The 17,814-nt window shown below is 39.0% G+C and overlaps 1 protein-coding gene across 1 annotated transcript; it reads left to right on the forward strand.

The window, feature by feature from the left end:
* The first annotated feature begins 9,508 nt into the window (after positions 1-9,508).
* On the forward strand, positions 9,509-16,296 carry LOC129277138 (high affinity copper uptake protein 1-like). The gene is made up of 5 exons (XM_064110344.1): positions 9,509-10,035; positions 12,242-12,418; positions 12,899-12,980; positions 13,711-13,879; positions 14,992-16,296. The coding sequence occupies exons 2-5, from the start codon at positions 12,386-12,388 to the stop codon at positions 15,191-15,193; spliced, it is 486 nt and encodes a 161-aa protein (XP_063966414.1). The 5' UTR covers positions 9,509-10,035; positions 12,242-12,385; the 3' UTR covers positions 15,194-16,296.
* Positions 16,297-17,814: the final 1,518 nt, after the last annotated feature.

The following is a 17,814-nucleotide window of genomic DNA, read 5'->3' on the forward strand; positions in this document are numbered from 1 at the left end:
GTGATGCAATATTGTCTTGCAGAAAGAAACTTGGAGAAGTGGTAGATTCGTGAAGTGAGTGAAAGGGAAAGAGGAGAGAGAGGGGGGGGGGAGATGGAAGGGGGAAGTACACGGAGAGATATGAAGAGGAGTACGGCCTATATTAAAGTTTTAAAATGAAAATAAAATTAAACAAATGGGCTTCATTGGCATGATTGGTAAAAACGAGGATAATTGTAATGCCGAGTGTAGACCTAAAATAAATGGATGCAAAATGGGAACCACCGGATAAGATTGCTGATAGAAAAGTCATAAAAGTAGGCCTCCAGTCGGCCTAAATTTTGAAAACCACAAGAGATATTTTGATATTATATGACAACTGGAAAAATACCATAGATTTGGCGTTTATGACTTCTTTCTGTTGAATTGTAGCAGAGAGTCAAGGATATTATCGACTCATTCAATCGATTGGCAAGCACGTGCATAAAAGAACAAATAAAAATTGATTTTCAAAAAATGTCCCGCAAAATATCGAATGTAATATGTTTTCTCGATTATACCGTGAAGCTATGGTTCGATGTCTTCCTGAACACGCGTTCTCGTAACTCATTTTACATCAGATTTTATGAAAATTCAAATGTTATTTTTCTTTCATTTTCTTTAGTTATTCAGATTAACTTGTTGCTTTGATGAACTGGGGCCATGGCCTTTCCTTTGGGGTGCTGCGTGTGTTATTCCCGACCTTTCGCTGGAGAACGCGAACGCTTATTTACGACGGTAGTTGATTTTGGAAGAGACTTTTGGGCCCGTCGTCATGGCCGTAAAACTCTGTCCTGCAATGCAAATTGTGTGACATGAGATTTTTTTTTTTCGTTTCTGCAACGGAAACATTTAATATTCGTTTCGTGTGCAAAATGCTGGTTGCTACTATGGTAACAGCGATATATCCGATTTAGGACGACTTTCCAGAGCCACATTTGGTTCCTCCCAGAGCTCGAGAGGCCGCCCGGGGGGGGGGGGGCACTTCCATTGACGAGTGGATACCAGGCGCGACCACGCGTAAAAGGGGACAGAGTGGGCAAGTACGTTACGTATAGGCCTATAAACGTTATAATGGTGTCAAAAACGATGTTTAAAGTACTGAAAAAGGGATATATTTCCAATACTTGTAGGGTTTCACAAGCCAAATACTTGTTAAGAGATGCATTTTCATAATCTGGAAAAGACTTGCTTCCCTTGTTTAGGGTACTTTTCGAAACCCCATGGTACTCGTGCCTGGTATCCACTCATCAATGGAAGTGATCTCCCCGGGAATTTGAATCTAATCCCCCATTTCTGGGAAAGTAAAACATAATGCCCATTACATTGTGTGCTAGAGGCATATCGTTTGTGTAGTAGGAGTAAACAAAAGAAAAAAACCCCGCAAATTCGGCTGGTGTTCAGACGTATAGGCCTATTGCATATGCTGTGTACATATCAACGCATGCGAAATGGTTTCGGCTGGAGAGGTGATCTGACCCATGGAATCAATTGCCAGTGATCCACCAATAATTCCCAATAAATGCAATATCGATTCGATGGACTGTAATGATCTATATCTAAGCCATAATTCAGTAAGTTTTTCCTCATTCAATATGTACTCGATTTGTTTGAAAAACAACTTTCTTATCCATGTCATAATCTATTGTGGACCCTGCATTTCGAATATCTCCAGCCAGCTGTCATAGTAGAGGCTCGCCGCCGGCTCAGGGGGCATATACGATGATGACCAGACGTACATGGTGCGGGTGTCGCGTGAAAGAATTTTGCACACGAAAAGCAGATCTATAGGGCCTGTATCACAAAGCTTAGCAATTAATGTAGAACAGTTTTCTATGATTGATTCCATTGATTATAATGTACAATTAATCGTGAAAATCCAATGTACGATTAATCGCTAATTTTTGTGCTAGGGGACCCTAAAGTTACCGTCCCTGAGGTTTGCGAAAGGTGGCTAATATCCATAGGCAGTACCCCCTGGAAATCTGGTAGGTATGATGAATGACAGAAATGTAATTAAAATGAACGACGTTTTGTAAGAACCCCCCTCTTCAGAATTTTCCTACACAGTGCTTGAAATAGTGCATAAATTCATCTTTTTTTCAGATCGGAATATCAAATATTTTCAGCTCGAGCTTAGCCCTTGCATAATTGATTTTTATAATTAAATAAAATGTATTATAGGTCTAAATCTAAACACACGTACGCATGTATATTCAGATACGCAGCTTGTTTTTCTTTTTTAACCTGCTTAAATCATAAAGTTTCAGATCAGAATTAAAAAAATTGTGCTCGTGCTTCGCGCTCGCATCAATTGTATAGTTATATACCTATCCTGTTCATGATTACAAAAAAGTACCTAGAATGTCAATATTTTAGGAATATCAAAATTTTCATCTCGCATTTTGCGCTCGCATTATTTGATTGTTGAAATATGTGTCGTCTTCATAAGTAACTGCAACCAGTCCTTATAACAGGTTCCTTTCGATCGAGCTGAAGGTTTATTAAAAATTTCTGCTCGCGCTCGCAGTAATAATTTGTTACTTACTCATCCTGTTCAGGATCACAAAACATTGCTCAAAATGTTTTTTAAAAATTTCAGGTCGAAATACATGAAATTTTCAAAGTTTTTAGCTCGCGTTTCGCACTCGTACTATTTTATATCTATGTTATTTTATAAGAATAAAGCTAAGAAGTGACTGTCATATATATATATATATATATATACAGAGACATTTTTTCGGCATTACCAATTTTTCCAAAGGGTAGATAGCTCTGGGGAACCTTGATTTAAGCTACGCCTACCATTGTTCTCTTCATCAATTTCTTTACAATATATATATATATATATATATATATATATATATATATACATGTATATATATATATATATATATATATATATATATATATATATATATATATATATATATATATATATATATATATATATAAGTTTACACTTTGAAAAAGCCCTGGGAATTAAAAAAATATACAACATCTGGGTAATTTTTTCATATCTTGGGTTTGGGTCTCATCTATCCAATGAAAGTAAAAGTTTTGACAGAATGTTACACTTGAGTGAGCACTGTCCATTTTTGTAAGACTCGCAGAAATCTGTTTGCGCAGAAATGCTCTTTTTCACGTTGTGTCAAGGGGAAAGGGCGAAATCAAACTTACCGTGCGAAACATTTCTTATACACTTCCCTTGCACTTTTGGTCAATTGAAATAAAGCGGATACATTCCAGCGTTTTGTAACAATTTTGCCACCCAAATTGAAATTTCAACACTTAGTAAGCACAATCTTTACCCTTTTTGTGCCAGCTGGATCTGAGGACATAACTGAATCTGAACAAAAGTTTATATTAGACATCTCCAGCATTTTTTCACTAAGTTTTCATTATTTAAAGTGGGTTTACATTTTATTTTTCATTTATACTTGTTTCTCCACACTTTTCCATTCCCAGGGCCCTGATTCGTGCTTAATTTTTTTTTTTCAGAGTAAGTATACCTAAGTGATGTTAACAAAAACTCTTTTTTTTTTCGAGCAAATATACTTTATTGGTTTGATGCCAGCATATTTACAATACATAACCTAGGATACCTTCTGTGTAGGCAGAAAGGTACAAGGCATACAAATCATGTAATATAAATAACGGAGGTTAGCAAGAAAACGGTACAACGATGTTTCCCAAGGTGTCTGAACGGAAAAAGATCTTACTGAATATCAAGCTAATATTTACTCAATTGTTCAGAATTTGAAGTCTACAAAATAACCAAACTGTAGTAGGCCTGTGCGGCATTTGTCTCTTGCATCATGGACCTATGTAGGTCCATGCTTACATATACTGGGCCGTGCACTTTCCACCCCATAAAAAATATATTAGGATTTTTGAGCTATTTAGGAAGGAACCTTCAAGAATGCTTACATTGTTTTCATGTTCCGTTGCTTTTATGCTATGTTATTGTCAGTTTTAAAGTGATAATCACCCTCTTTTTTGTATTATTTGCTTACTAATCTTGGTTGGTGACAAATCAGGCGCGTATCCAGGATTTTGTACCCGGGGCCCCGACCTAATTTTGGCGCCCCTGTAAACTTTTCGGAAAATGGCGCCCCCGCCAGGCAATCATAGGTGCATGTTGAACACAGACATAGTCACATACATTACTAGTTTCCTAGTTATTAGTGTATATCTCTATGATGTTGAATTATCTTATTTCATAATCACGTGAAAAAATGGCAATCGAAGACCCCTTTAATGTGTTTATGAAAAAAATATCCATGAATATGTTGTAATACCACTTTTTGAAAAGAATAAATGCGACCATAAAGCAAAGAATTTTAAGCACTTTGGGGTTTCAATTTAATTGAACTTCTCATCAGAGTGGTAAAATGATGTGTGCGGGAGCTGAACTTTCTTTACCAGGAGCGGATCCAGCTTTCGCCAAGGGGGGGGGGGATTTTCACTTATATGTTTCCCGATCGGACATTCTAAGCACTTTTTTGCAACCTTGAACATGATGGGTATACGTATATTTAAACAATTATTGATGCGAGCGCAAAACACGAGCTGAAAAAGTTTGATATTCTGACCTAAAATTTGGACATTCTACGCACTTTTGGTAATCATGAACAGGATGGATATCTAACTAAGCAATTGATGAAAATTTTAGATATTCTGCCTTAAAATTTGAACATCCTAAGCACTTCTGTAATCATGAACAGCATGGGCATCTAATTATCGATGCTCGCGCAAAGCGCGTACTGAATATTTTTGATATTCCGACCCAGAACTGGACATTCTAAGCACTCTTTGTGACCATGAACAGGATAGGTATCTAAACAATTGATGCTAGCGAGCTGAAAAAGTTTGATATTCTGACTTAAAATTTGGACATTAGAGTAAGCATTATTGGTAATCATGAAAAGGATGAGTATCTAACAAACCATTTTATGCGAGAGCGAAGCGCGAGCTGAATATTTTTGATATTTCGACCCAGAACTGGACATTCTAAGCACTTTTTGTGACCATGAACAGGATGAGTATCTAAACAATTGATGCTAGCGCGAAGCGCGAGCTGAAAAAGTTTGATATTCTGACTTAAAATTTTGACATTAGAGTAAGCATTTTTGGTAATCATGAACAGGATGAGTATCTAACAAAGCATTTTATGCGAGAGCGAAGCGCGAGCTGAATATTTTTGTTATTTCGTCCAAAAGTTGGACATTCTAAGCACTTATCTAACCATGAATAGGATCGTCACCTTACAAAACAATTAATGCGAGCGCGAAGAGCGAAATGATTTTTTTTTACATTCGGACCTAAACTTTGGACTTTCTTAGCACGTTTGGTAATCATGAACAGGATGAGTATCTAACAAAGCATTTTATGCGAGAGCGAAGCGCGAGCTGAATATTTTTGATATTTCGACCCAGAACTGGACATTCTAAGCACTTTTTGTGACCATGAACAGGATGAGTATCTAAACAATTGATGCTAGCGCGAAGCGCGAGCTGAAAAGTTTGATATTCTGACTTAAAATTTTGACATTAGAGTAAGCATTTTTGGTAATCATGAACAGGATGAGTATCTAACAAAGCATTTTATGCGAGAGCGAAGTGCGAGCTGAATATTTTTGTTATTTCGTCCAAAAGATGGACATTCTTAGCACTCATCTAACCATGAACAGGAGCGCGAAGAGCGAAATGAATTTTTTTTACATTCGGACCTAAACTTTGGACTTTCTTAGCACGTTTGGTAATCATGAACAGGATGGGCATCTAACTAAGCATTAGATGCGAACAAACATGGATTTGGCACCCCCGGTCAAACATCAAATTGGCGCCCCAAAGGTCGAATACTATTTTTGCGCCCTCTCCCTAGGTAGAACATGAATTTAGCGCCCATGGACAAACATCAAATTGGCCCTATATGTCGAACATCAATTCGGCCCCCAGGTTAAAGATTAATTCGGCGCCCAAACTTTAATTCGGCGCCCAAAATTTAATTCGGCGCTCCCCTAGGTCGAACATAAATTCGGCGCCTAGTATGTCGGACGTCAATTCGGCACCCCTAGGTTGAAAATCAATTCGCCCCCCCTAGGACGAACATCAATTCGGCGCTCCCCTAGGTAAAACATAAATTTGGCGCCCCCCCCCCCTAGGTAAAACATCAATTCGGCGCCCCCTAGGTTAAACATCGATTCGACGCCCCTATGTCGAACATCAATTCGGCGCCCCCCTTTGTCAAACATAAATTCGGCGCTCCCCTAGATAAAACATCAAATTCGGCGCAACCCTAGGTAAAACATCAATTCGGCCCCCCCCCCCCTAGGTAAAACATCATTTCGGCGCCCCCAGCCTAGGTCGGACATCAAGTCGGCGCCCTAGTATGTCGGACATCAATTCGGCACCCCTAGGTAGACCATCAATTCGGCGCCCCTAGGACGAACATCAATTCGGCGCTCCCCTAGGTAAAACATCAATTCGGCGCCCGCCCCCCCCCCCTTGGTTGAACACCGATTCGGCGCCCTTAGGACGAACATCAATTTGGTGCTCCCCTAGGTTGAACGTCAATTCGGCGCCCCCAGGTTGAAAATCAATTTGGCTCTCTAAGTCGAACATCAATTCGGCGCCCCCTAAGTAAACATCGATTCAGCGCCCCCAGCCTGGGTCGGACATCGAGTCGGCGCCCCTAGGTTGAACCTTAATTCGGCGCACCCCCTTGGTTAAACACCAATTCGGCGCCCCTATGTCGAACATGAATTCGGCGCCCCTAGGAGGAACATCAATTCGGCGCTCCCCGAGGTAAAACATAAATTTGGCGCCCTCTAGGTAAAATATTAATTCGGCGCCTCTCCCCCTAGGTTGAACATCAATTCGGCGCTCCCCTAGGTTGAATACCAATTCGGATTTCCTAAGTCGAACATCGATTCGGCGACCCTATTTCGGATATTCGGCGTCTCTAGGTCGAACGTCAATTTGGCACCCCTATGTCAAACTTCGATTCGGCTATCCCCCAGGTCGAACACAATTCGACGCCCCCTATTTCGAACATCAATATGGCGCCACCCTTTTTCGAACATCAATTCGGCGCCCCTATGTCGAATATCAATTCGGCGCCCCCCTTTGTCAAACATCAATTCGGCGCTCCCCTAGGTAAAACATCAATTCGGCGCTCCCCTAGGTAAAACATCAATTCGGCGCTCCCCTAGGTAAAACATCAATTCGGCGCTCCCCTAGGTAAAACATCAATTCGGCGCCCGCCCCCCCCCCTTGGTTGAACACCGATTCGGCGCCCTTAGGACGAACATCAATTCGGTGCTGCCCTAGGTTGAACGTCAATTCGGCGCCCCCAGGTTGAACATCAATTTGGCTCTCTAAGTCGAACATCAATTCGGCGCCCCCTAAGTAAACATCGATTCAGCGCCCCCAGCCTGGGTCGGACATCGAGTCGGCGCCCCTAGGTTGAACCTTAATTCGGCGCACCCCCTTGGTTGAACATCAATTCGGCGCTCCCCTAGGTAAAACATAAATTTGGCGCCCTCTAGGTAAAATATTAATTCGGCGCCCCTCCCCCTAGGTTGAACATCAATTCGGCGCTCCCCTAGGTTGAATACCAATTCGGATTTCCTAAGTCGAACATCGATTCGGCGCCCCTATGTCGGATATTCGGCGTCCCTAGGTCGAACGCCAATTTGGCGCCCCTATGTCGAACTTCGATTCGGCTATCCCCCAGGTCGAACACAAATTCGACGCCCCCTATTTCGAACATCAATATGGCGCCACCCTTTTTCGAACATCAATTTGGCGCCCCTATGTCGGACATCAATTCGGCGCCCCTAGGTCGAACAGCAATTTGGAGCCCCCCAAGGTCGAACATCAATTTGACGCCCCCTTCTTTTTTTCCCCTTCTCTCCTTCTATCCCCTTTTTTTCTCTTTCTCTTCTTCTTTTCCTCCTTTTTCCCCCTTCTTTTTCCCTTTCTTTTCTTCCTCTTTTTGGCGTCCCCTTTTTCGCCTACCGGGGGGGGGGGGGGGGGGGGGCGGGCCCCGAGGGCCCCTTAGTATACAAATTATGGCCATTTAGAGAGTAAAACTTTTTCAGAATTTTAAGATAACATTCATCCCCCATAAAAATTATACGGGCTTGAAGTACAACTTGGGGGATGTTCATTTTGACACCTTGAATGGTAAAACACACGAGTTGTGGTTTGAAGATAAATTTGTAGGAGTTTTAGTAAATAAAAATTTCCCACTTTCATTAGCGCAGCTTTGCAGCTTTATTGCGCAGGTTGACCGTTCAGAAGAAAAGTCAGTTCTGGCATGTGCTTGTGTAGGTTTCTATTGCGACAGCAAATTTAACATGTTTTAAGATGTTCCAAAGCTCAATCGTGTTCAGAGTCGCATTCGCGATGTTTGAGCCGATCGCTTTTCCAAGCCTATCTCTTTCGGCTTTTTAATTTTTCTCCCAATCGCGATCTGAATTGTCATTATATCCCGTTTGTAATTGCGTTTTCAATCATGATTTACATTGCTCTTTAAATTTGAAAATATTGAACACACCTATAGAGATTGAATTTAAGAATCTAATTGAGATTCAATTGAAGAAGAATGAATAATCGGGGAGGATTATAATGTTAGAATATATTCATATTACGCTGTCATCTTGCGTTTACAGTAATTCTAGTCAAAGTGAAAATAAGGTTGGTAACATTTATTTCATGGGCAACTTAATTCACATTTCAAGCAAATAAAAACATCGTGTGGATATATCTATCATGTCTCTCGAGTATTATGAAGGTGAGCGAGAGAAATACTAATTTCATGCACGGAATGAATAGAAGTCACCATCAACACGATCAAAGAAAGACGAGGAAGGTTAACAGTTGAAGATCGAGCAGAGAGGGGTGCGAGAGATAGAGGGGAGGGGATCGGATAAATTGGTGTGAAAAATTTGATTGCTCGAATTTTTTTAAAACAAAATCAATAGAACACATATATCATACAATGTATATGGTAAACAGGGTCCCGTAACACAAAAGGTTATGGATTAATCATACGCTTGATTCTCACGATTGATTGTACATTGTAGTTATGCAATGGAATCAATCGTAGAGAAATGTTATACGATCATTGTTCAGCTTTGTGTTACAGTTTCTATATGTTGAACAAAGATATTTTTACTGGATACATATATTTCAAGAGATGGAAAGTATGAACATGCATGATGGTTTGGGGCAGTGGGGAGGAGGAGGGTGGAGGGGGGGTCTCAGTCATATCCCCTTCTACAACAGCCATATGCCTTTGGCTCCTCTTTGCTTGCCCACCTTCTTTGAAGTCAGATCCAACTTGCTATTGATTTTTCTTTAAAGAGCTGCAATATATATCTACATTTTCTTTGTGCATACCTTTAGGTGCCCCAAGGCCCCCACACCTCCTACACTTATGGAATCCATATGCCAATGTTCTTATACAGTGGGCCAGCAGTGAAGTATAGTTAAGTCAAGTGTAGACTGCTTTGGAATGTTAAGTTACCTTAAATCTCTGTTGTCACGATAATAGACTGCACAGTTCCTTGCTAAACCAGTCAGCTGTATCACGTGTATCAGGACTAAAACCAACAGGGATATGTATTTTCTTATTTCACGCCAGACCAAGTTTCAAGGATATACATAAAATGGCATTATTCTGAATACTGGAATCCCATATTCTCTGCATAGGTTTTATCTGCATTCTACAGTGTTTCATAAAAAATGTACGGGCAGACGACAGCTCAAAGGGGCTCAAAGATTGTCTCGATAGCGATATTTTGAACGGATCGTGTTGCGTCTTTGCAGGTGTGTTTATCCCACGCGATAAAGGAATACATATCTCCAGACAATCTCATAACTATCCAGACATTACATTTCTCCCAAGGAGGGAACCAGCAAAACATTTCATCAAGAGCAGTTTTTTTTAATAAGTACAATGTGTACAGCACTTAATAACTCATTTTGGAGCACCTGTTGTCACGTTGTAAGTATAGGCCTACTTGCAGTTATTCGCCCATTCGTTTTATACTAGAACCAATGTTTTCTTGAAAGCTTAGTTTTACAAATACAAAAGCAGTTATGTAAAAAGTTAAATATTAGTCGATATTAGTATAGTTGATACATAAATATCCGCAAGAGTATTTTTTAAATCGGTAATAATCACTGAAAATAAAATGGGCAATATTGATGCACCAAATCTAGTAAGATTGTGTTGTATAATATAATCAGATTGTTCCATTGTGTATTTCACCAACATACATAATGAAAAAAGGTTCTCTTATCGGTGCTACTCAGGGGCGTCGATTTGGGGGGGGGGAATCACCAGGGGCGGTGATCCATGTTTCGGATGAGGGGAGTGATGAAAAGAAGTCCAAAATCATAATACGGGAAATTGAGAAAAACACTATTGTTTCCCGGTTTATTATATTGTATTCTACTCATTTTTCTAAAGCCACACCCCCCCAAAAAAAAAAGGGGGTGTAGAAACTATAATGTTTCTGCATGCGCTGAGAGAATTTTTCATCATAATAGGGAGTTCCGAATCCACCACGCACGGCGGATTCAAAAGCACAGCAGACGCCCACAGACGCAGATCCATGGGGGGGGGGGGCGAGGGGGCTTTGCCCCCCCAAAAAAAAAAGAGAGAAAGAGAGAGAGATAGGAAATGGGAAGGAAAGCAATGGAAAAGAGGAAAGGAGAAAGAGAAGGAAATGGGAAGGAGAAAATAGAGAGAAGTAAAGAATGATTATACCACGCTATTTACGATAAACTGTTATTCGCAGTATGTTACCAATGTATCCAGTGATACCAGCTTCTATCAGAATATGATCCAATGACCATATGGTTGGATTGAACTACGATTGAATAAGATATATTTAGAAAACATTGTTGTTTCCTGTGTTTTCATATTGCATTCTATATTTGTATATGTGTGTGTGTGTGTGTAAATAGCACACGATCTTCATTTCTTCTTCACCCCCCCCCAAAAAAAAAGGGCGCAGAAACTGGAGTGTTTTCGAATGCCTTGAGAGGTTTTTCAAATATCAATCATTATCTGCAGTGTTCTCCGAAATGCAAACAGGAAATGCTTCCATGGCAGTACGGTGAAAATTTCCAGGGGAGGGGATCAGGGCGCATTAACATTTAAAAAAAAATGAAATCTACGGAGCAAAGAGGCCGAGCTTGTCATTGGGGATCTTTTGCATTTTCTAAAGTTTACTTGAAGGTTTTTTATGCGTATTATTGGTGAATTTTGTGAAATTTTTCATATAAAATGTAAGTTTTCATAAAAAATGTTAAGTTTTCAAAAATTTCGGGGGGGGGGGGAACTTACGGCCATGAATCATGTTCCGGGTTTTTTTTCTCGAAATCCTGAATAAGCCATCTAAATTGGCAAACTCGCGTGAAGGCTAACTTTTTTCTTCAAATGGGAGTTCCCAGCACAGAATTTATGTATTATTTTATTTTACTGTAAACCAGGAAAAGGCAATTAGCCTATTGCATTTTTGTTGCTCTACCTTTGGGCCTCAATTATGATCAAGTAAGATATGAAAATGCGGGACAATGCTAACAAAAAGCACAAAACAAAACAAACACTTAGTGATTGTGATTGACAGAAATGTACACTTTTCATTCTTTTGGCAGATTTACAGAGCGGTTGGAGTGTATTTTCATTTTGAAAAAAGGCATTTTTCCTTATGATTTTTTTTCTTTTGGAGGAGGCAACTGCCCACTGCCCCCCGCTTCTGCCGCCCCTGATACCATATCAATTTACTTAGGCATTATGCTCGTTGTTATTGCACCATAATATAACACAGACCTATTATCTTGTAAAGACTGAGCTCGTACTTTTTTAATTTGGATTTTATTGTTTTGCCCATTATTTGCAATTCTTATAAGCACATGTGCCCTAAAATGAAAATAAGGAAGTAAAGCATATTTAGTTAGGGGGTGGTCTTATTGGCTTCTTCTCCCAGACCCCACCATTATTGGCAAGATTTTTGTCTACTACTATTATCTCCGCCCTCTCTCTCTCTCCCTCTCTGTCGTTTACCCCCCCCCCCCCTCTCTCTCTCTCTCTCTCTCCGGGAGGGGGTGTTACATTCAAACTAACACAACCTCTCAATGCAGACACAACCTTTGATATGCTGATAATAATTGAGTAAAAATAACCGATATTTTCCATTCAGTGCATCTGAGGTTTATTCGTTCTCACATGTCTGAGGCAGAATGATTCGACACGTTGTCATGGGTAAGACACGATAACGATTGCGACGACGACGACGAAACGACAACGAAGGAAACTGGTCGCCAGGAGTAGCATTTTGCGTGAAATGATCAATGTAACCGACATTCCTGTGGTGGAGGTATGAATAGACCTATATAATATTTGTGTTTGTTTGTTGTTTATTTTTTTGTTTAAAAAGGAAAGAGATCGGGAAATGAATAACGAAAGTTAATTCTTTATACGTCTCATGGGGCATTGCAAGTCAAATTTATTTCACAAAATCAGTCATAAGTCTGGCAATTGATTGCAAATCCACACTTGATTGCTTGTCTGCTTCTTGCTACAAATAATGAATTTGTTATGCTTACAATTGATATATATATATATATTAGCAGCAGAAATTTGTAATTGATTGCAAATATTTCCTTGCGACACCCCAAGTCAATAAACAAAAGAAAATTCTTAAAGTAGTTCTTAGCGGAAAAATATATTCATAAAAGGTTTCACTTTCTCTCATTTGTTTTAAGAATCAGATGCGACTCCACCCGAATTCTGGAGTATTTTATTCTATACATATCATTGAGTTTATCATTTCTTCTTCGTTTTTTGCTAATCACAGTGCCTGCACGGGGCGAGGTATCTGCACTTTGGAACCACTGAAACGATTCTTTTCCAGAAATGGTCGACTTCAAACATCGGAGGTATGTGCAATAATCTTGACAAACTTCAACGAAAATGACACGGCGTTTTGGCTCCAAGATTATGTTGACAGTTTACTTCAATATTTGAACATGGTGAAGGAGGTTTTTATTATTTGTTTTTTTTATTTCGGCAAAGAACGTTTTCCTGTTAAACATTCAAACATTTCCACTTCTTAACATTTGCGCCATCATTGTAGCCTCTTTTATTTTTAACTACGAAGAATGACATCAATGAAACATGATCGTTTGCATATCTCTTCTTGATATAAATACCCACTCGATTCAGTTTCATGAACTTGAACATGTCTGAAGCAACCTCTTACATTCCTGTTCATTTTGCTTTTCTTTCTCTCTCTCTTCTTCTTCGTTTTCTTCTTGTTCTTGTTCTTGTTCTTCTTCTTAATTCTTCTTCTTCTTCTCGTTCTTCTTCTTCTTATTCTTCTTCTTCTCACCTTTATCAACTCCTAATCATTTTCTCTTTATTTTCTCCATACTGTATCGTTTTCTCAATATGCTCTCTTATCTCTTTCTTGCCTCATCTCCTCTCTACTCCAATCTTCCTTGCTCCTCACTCTCCTCTATCCCTCCCTTCCCCCTTCTCCCTCTTTCCCCTTTTCCTCCCCCTCCTCCTCCTCAATGCACCCTTTTCAATCTTCTTACCTTACACGTATACCAACACCCATTTCCTGCAAGCATTCATCAACATCCTACCCCCTCACTCCTGACCCAGGTCTCCTTGGATCCTGTCTGGTGGTCATGGTCCTCGCCGTCCTGGTCGAAGGCCTGGTCGTCCTCCGGAAGTACTTATCAAAGAAATACGCAACTAACATTCGCCACCGTATGTTAGAGATGGAAGCAAACGAATCGTCAACGCTGGTGGAGGAGCAAGCCGAAGGACAGTGAGTAAAATACAGCAAGTGGCATGTTTAGTGGATGGGGTGGGGCAAGCCGGAGGGGAGGGGGGGGGGCGACCGTTCCTATAACTTTTCCAGTGATCAAAAAGAAATTAAAGGGGAAGTTCACCTTTACGAAAAGTTGATTTTTTTTTATATTGGCAAAGTTTTAAGGAAAATCCGTCAAATTTTTTAAAAAGCTATGCGAATTTAAATTTGGGATTTGTGACGTCATTATGCAAGCAGCTTCCTATGTAGCGTGAATAAAATTAATATCAATGAAATGACTTTTTTTTTCAAAAATAAAAAATAAAATACCTCCAGTATGCCAACAATCAAATTATTTCGCATCCATTCCTGAAAGAAATCATGAACCATTAAAAATGACATTTATGAATATTATACTACATAGAATATAGGGCAGCTGCTCGTATATGGGGTCCCAAATAAATAACTTCGAATTCTAGTAATGTTCCTAATCTTCAAAGGATTTTCCTCAAACCTTCACCATTATTTGTTATTATTTTTTCTGGTATTTTTAAAGACAACTTCAGGGTGAACCAACCCTTTAAAAGAACGAGAGAAAAATAGAAGAGGGAGAAGAAAGAAGACTATTGTATTGTCAAGAAAAAAAAAGGATGTGAAGCTTTTTAATATTTCTATTATTCTATTTGGGTAAGAAAATGATATGACACATTTTTTTGTCATTACCCACAGGGCCAATTAAAACACCCTGACACCCATGACATTCAACGGGTATCTTCTAATGTGCTGCCCTCGCCACGGTGGCTCACAAACTCTTAAATGAAAAATACACTTTTCTGAAACAATTTCCAAATCATCTTTCATACCTAAAGTAAAGAATAAAAGACTGAAAAAGAAAAATATATATATTGATGTGGCATTGCAAATGTTATGTGCACTTTCATTTTGCCACAGTGCAATAGATGAGACAGTAGTGACGATAAATTTCCCGCTATCCACAGTTACTGTTAACGACCGTCTGATTATCGAAGTGTACAGTTTCCTTTAGTTCGGTGATCTGGTTCCAATTACAGTAACATTTGGTTGATAAAAATCAGTTAAAACTTACGATTCATTTTTTTTCTTCCGAACAGAATTCGTTTCTTTTCTTGGAGCCATCTCATTCTGACCGCCCTCTACGGCTTTCAGACTCTAGTCTTTTACCTTCTTATGCTGATAGCAATGACATTCAACGTGTATCTTCTATTGTCGATCGTTATCGGAGCGAGTATCGGTTATTTCATGTTCGCCTGGCTATGCTCAGTGAAAGTGAACACGGCTACGGTTAAAAGGTGATATTACGAAACAAAAATTGAGGAATTGACTTTTAGTGAGTGATGACGGTAACTCGCGGAATTTTGTGGGCTGGAGCAACTCTTGACGTTTGGATTTGAGAGTGAACACACGGCAGAAGATGATCCGGAGGACTCGACTATATCGACATCGAATTGCATAATTTCACGAATTCCAGTTCCAGTTTTATATAGCTCAGTCAGATTTGCTGTGTTTTGTAGTTAAAGTAAACATCAAAGGAAATGTCCGACTTCTTATAAGTATAGTGTAAGGTGCTACGAGCAAGTGTATATAATAATCATCATTAATTGTCTTCCAAAATATTTTTTTGAAAATTAGTTGATAGTGTTTTTATACTTGATTTATCATGCCTACTGCTGTAAGCATTGACATCATGTGAAATAACTTTAAATTCAGGGATGGGTACATATTTCCTCACCATCCGTTCCTGAGTTAAATGTTTCATAGGGGTTGTTTTGCCCACCATGTTTCAGAAGTGTAATGGGGAGGGGACCAGACATGGCTAATGTGACCAAATTTCTCAAAAGTCCCGAGTGAGCGAAGCGAGAGAGCAAAAATCATTACTTAAAAAAAATGATAATGCTATTTTGTGATAGATTTTCGGACATTTAGGAAATAACAGCACATGTCACCTTTTTACATTTTCTTTTTTTCTCCTCCTTTGTCATTCTTTTCTTAGCAGTGTAACTTTTTTTTTGGGGGGGGGGCATACCCCAATGACTCCCCCCCCCCCCATTCTGTACTTCAGTGGCCAGCATTAATCGACAGGTTGAATAATAACAAAAACATTGTCTCGTTGCAGAAGCTTCTCTCATACGGATAATGCTGGATCCATCACAAGCGCTTGTGTGACCTTGCGCCCTCTGTAGATCATACAAAGGAAGGGTGGCTGGGATTTTATTGATGGTCAAGTTGAATTGCATTTGAATCAATTTGTGATTGTACGTTGTCGACTCTGTATTAATTACCGTGTATTAATTTGCCTGCGATTGAATATGTTTTGTAAGTTATTACTAGAGAAACACTAAACGTTTATTTTATTATTTATTTATTTTCTTCAATAAAATTGAACATTCTCAAAAGAATTATTTGATTGATTGATTGATTGCATTTATTCTTTTTCATTCCAAAATTTAACAAAAGTTACAATGTAAAGCAAAACACAAAAATATAATATACAGAAATGAAAAAAGGGAACCCACTGGAAAGCAAAGCTTATTAGTGTGGGTTCCCTGCAATAAATAGTTAATTAAAGTATATCTTTGATCAATGAAATTCAAATCGTAAATTAAACAGGTTTGTACAATGAAAAAGAATACTAGTGGGGTCAAGCTTTTTATGCTACTCACTATGTTACAATTAAAAAAAAATTATATCATACCCCTGCTGTATAAAGAAACAAACCCTGAGTTCAGGAGTGTGTGAACAGACAATCACTTGAACAATCATTTGATGCTGGACTGAATTGCTATTAATCTTGTATCAAAGTGAAGTGCAAATAGTGAAGAGAGATATAATGAATATGGGTGGGGGCTATATATCCAGTATACCTAGATATAATTTGTCGGCTTTGGAGTAATTATTGATCTATGAAAATAATAAAAAGAAATGAAAGCAGAACAGAAGAAGAATAAAGATGACCCGTAGGAGGCAATGCATACTTTCTTGTCATACAAAAGAACACTTTATGAGAGAACATACTATCTGAATGAAGGTTTTACCGGAGCCAATCACAGAAATGTGAAGTTCTGAATTGTTCACGTTTTGTTTTTCCCCATTATCAAAATAATGTAAAAAAATCCATAAATTCCTATATCATACATCTAATGGCATATTATGGCTGAAAATATTTGTTTCATTTGCGAAATTATCATATTATGTGTGATGAGATAATGAATAAATTCTTAGGTGAATTCGATTTTGTGATGAAATTGCAATTTGGAACGTTTGACGTCACACAAATAAAATAAACAAACTTTTTAAAACCCTCAAGTCTGCTCTTCTGTAACAGATTTCGCCAAATCCTCATTAATATGCCTCACTTTTTTTTCTGCCTTTATCAAAACTTGACATCAAGGTGAAATTTCCCTTTAAAATAAATTTCGTCTTGTTCAGGCCATCACCACGCAAGGCAATAATAAAACTATACAACGATTAGGCATTGAATATAAGAGGGTCGCAGTAAAGATATTCAACGGAGAGTCTTAAGAGGCCGTATATTAGCAGTGACCTGTGATCAAATCAACAACGATATTGCTCCGTAAAATTTATAGTGATGGAGGTGACGAAAAGATGAAGAAGCATCGGGGATATAAGGTTGGATGAGGGACGAGCAGGGGATGGCGAACTGCCACTGCAATTTAAACACAAAAGAAATATAATTGGGGGGTACCTAAAGTTAACGGACCCGGAGTTTTCTAAGCTAGTCAAGCCCATTGTGGTAGGGTAGTAGATACCCCTTCCACCGCCCCGTTAAAAAAAGACTTTCAATTTGATATTTCATCTCAATGGAAACAGTGTGTTGGATTTATTTTGGTTGCCCTCACCATTCAATGTTGCCATTCACCATTCACCAAGTTATTAATTCCATTTTCTATCTTTGT

Source organism: Lytechinus pictus, chromosome 15 (genome assembly GCF_037042905.1).
Source record: "Lytechinus pictus isolate F3 Inbred chromosome 15, Lp3.0, whole genome shotgun sequence".
In the NCBI taxonomy this organism is placed as follows: Eukaryota; Metazoa; Echinodermata; class Echinoidea; order Temnopleuroida; family Toxopneustidae; genus Lytechinus; species Lytechinus pictus.

Coding starts and splice junctions, on each gene's coding strand:
- LOC129277138 (XM_064110344.1), top strand. CDS start 12,386: ATGATCAATGTAACCGACATTCCTGTGGTGGAG. Junction 12,419..12,898: donor CCGACATTCCTGTGGTGGAG/GTATGAATAGAC, acceptor TGCTAATCACAG/TGCCTGCACGGGGCGAGGTA. Junction 13,880..14,991: donor GAGGAGCAAGCCGAAGGACA/GTGAGTAAAATA, acceptor TCTTCCGAACAG/AATTCGTTTCTTTTCTTGGA.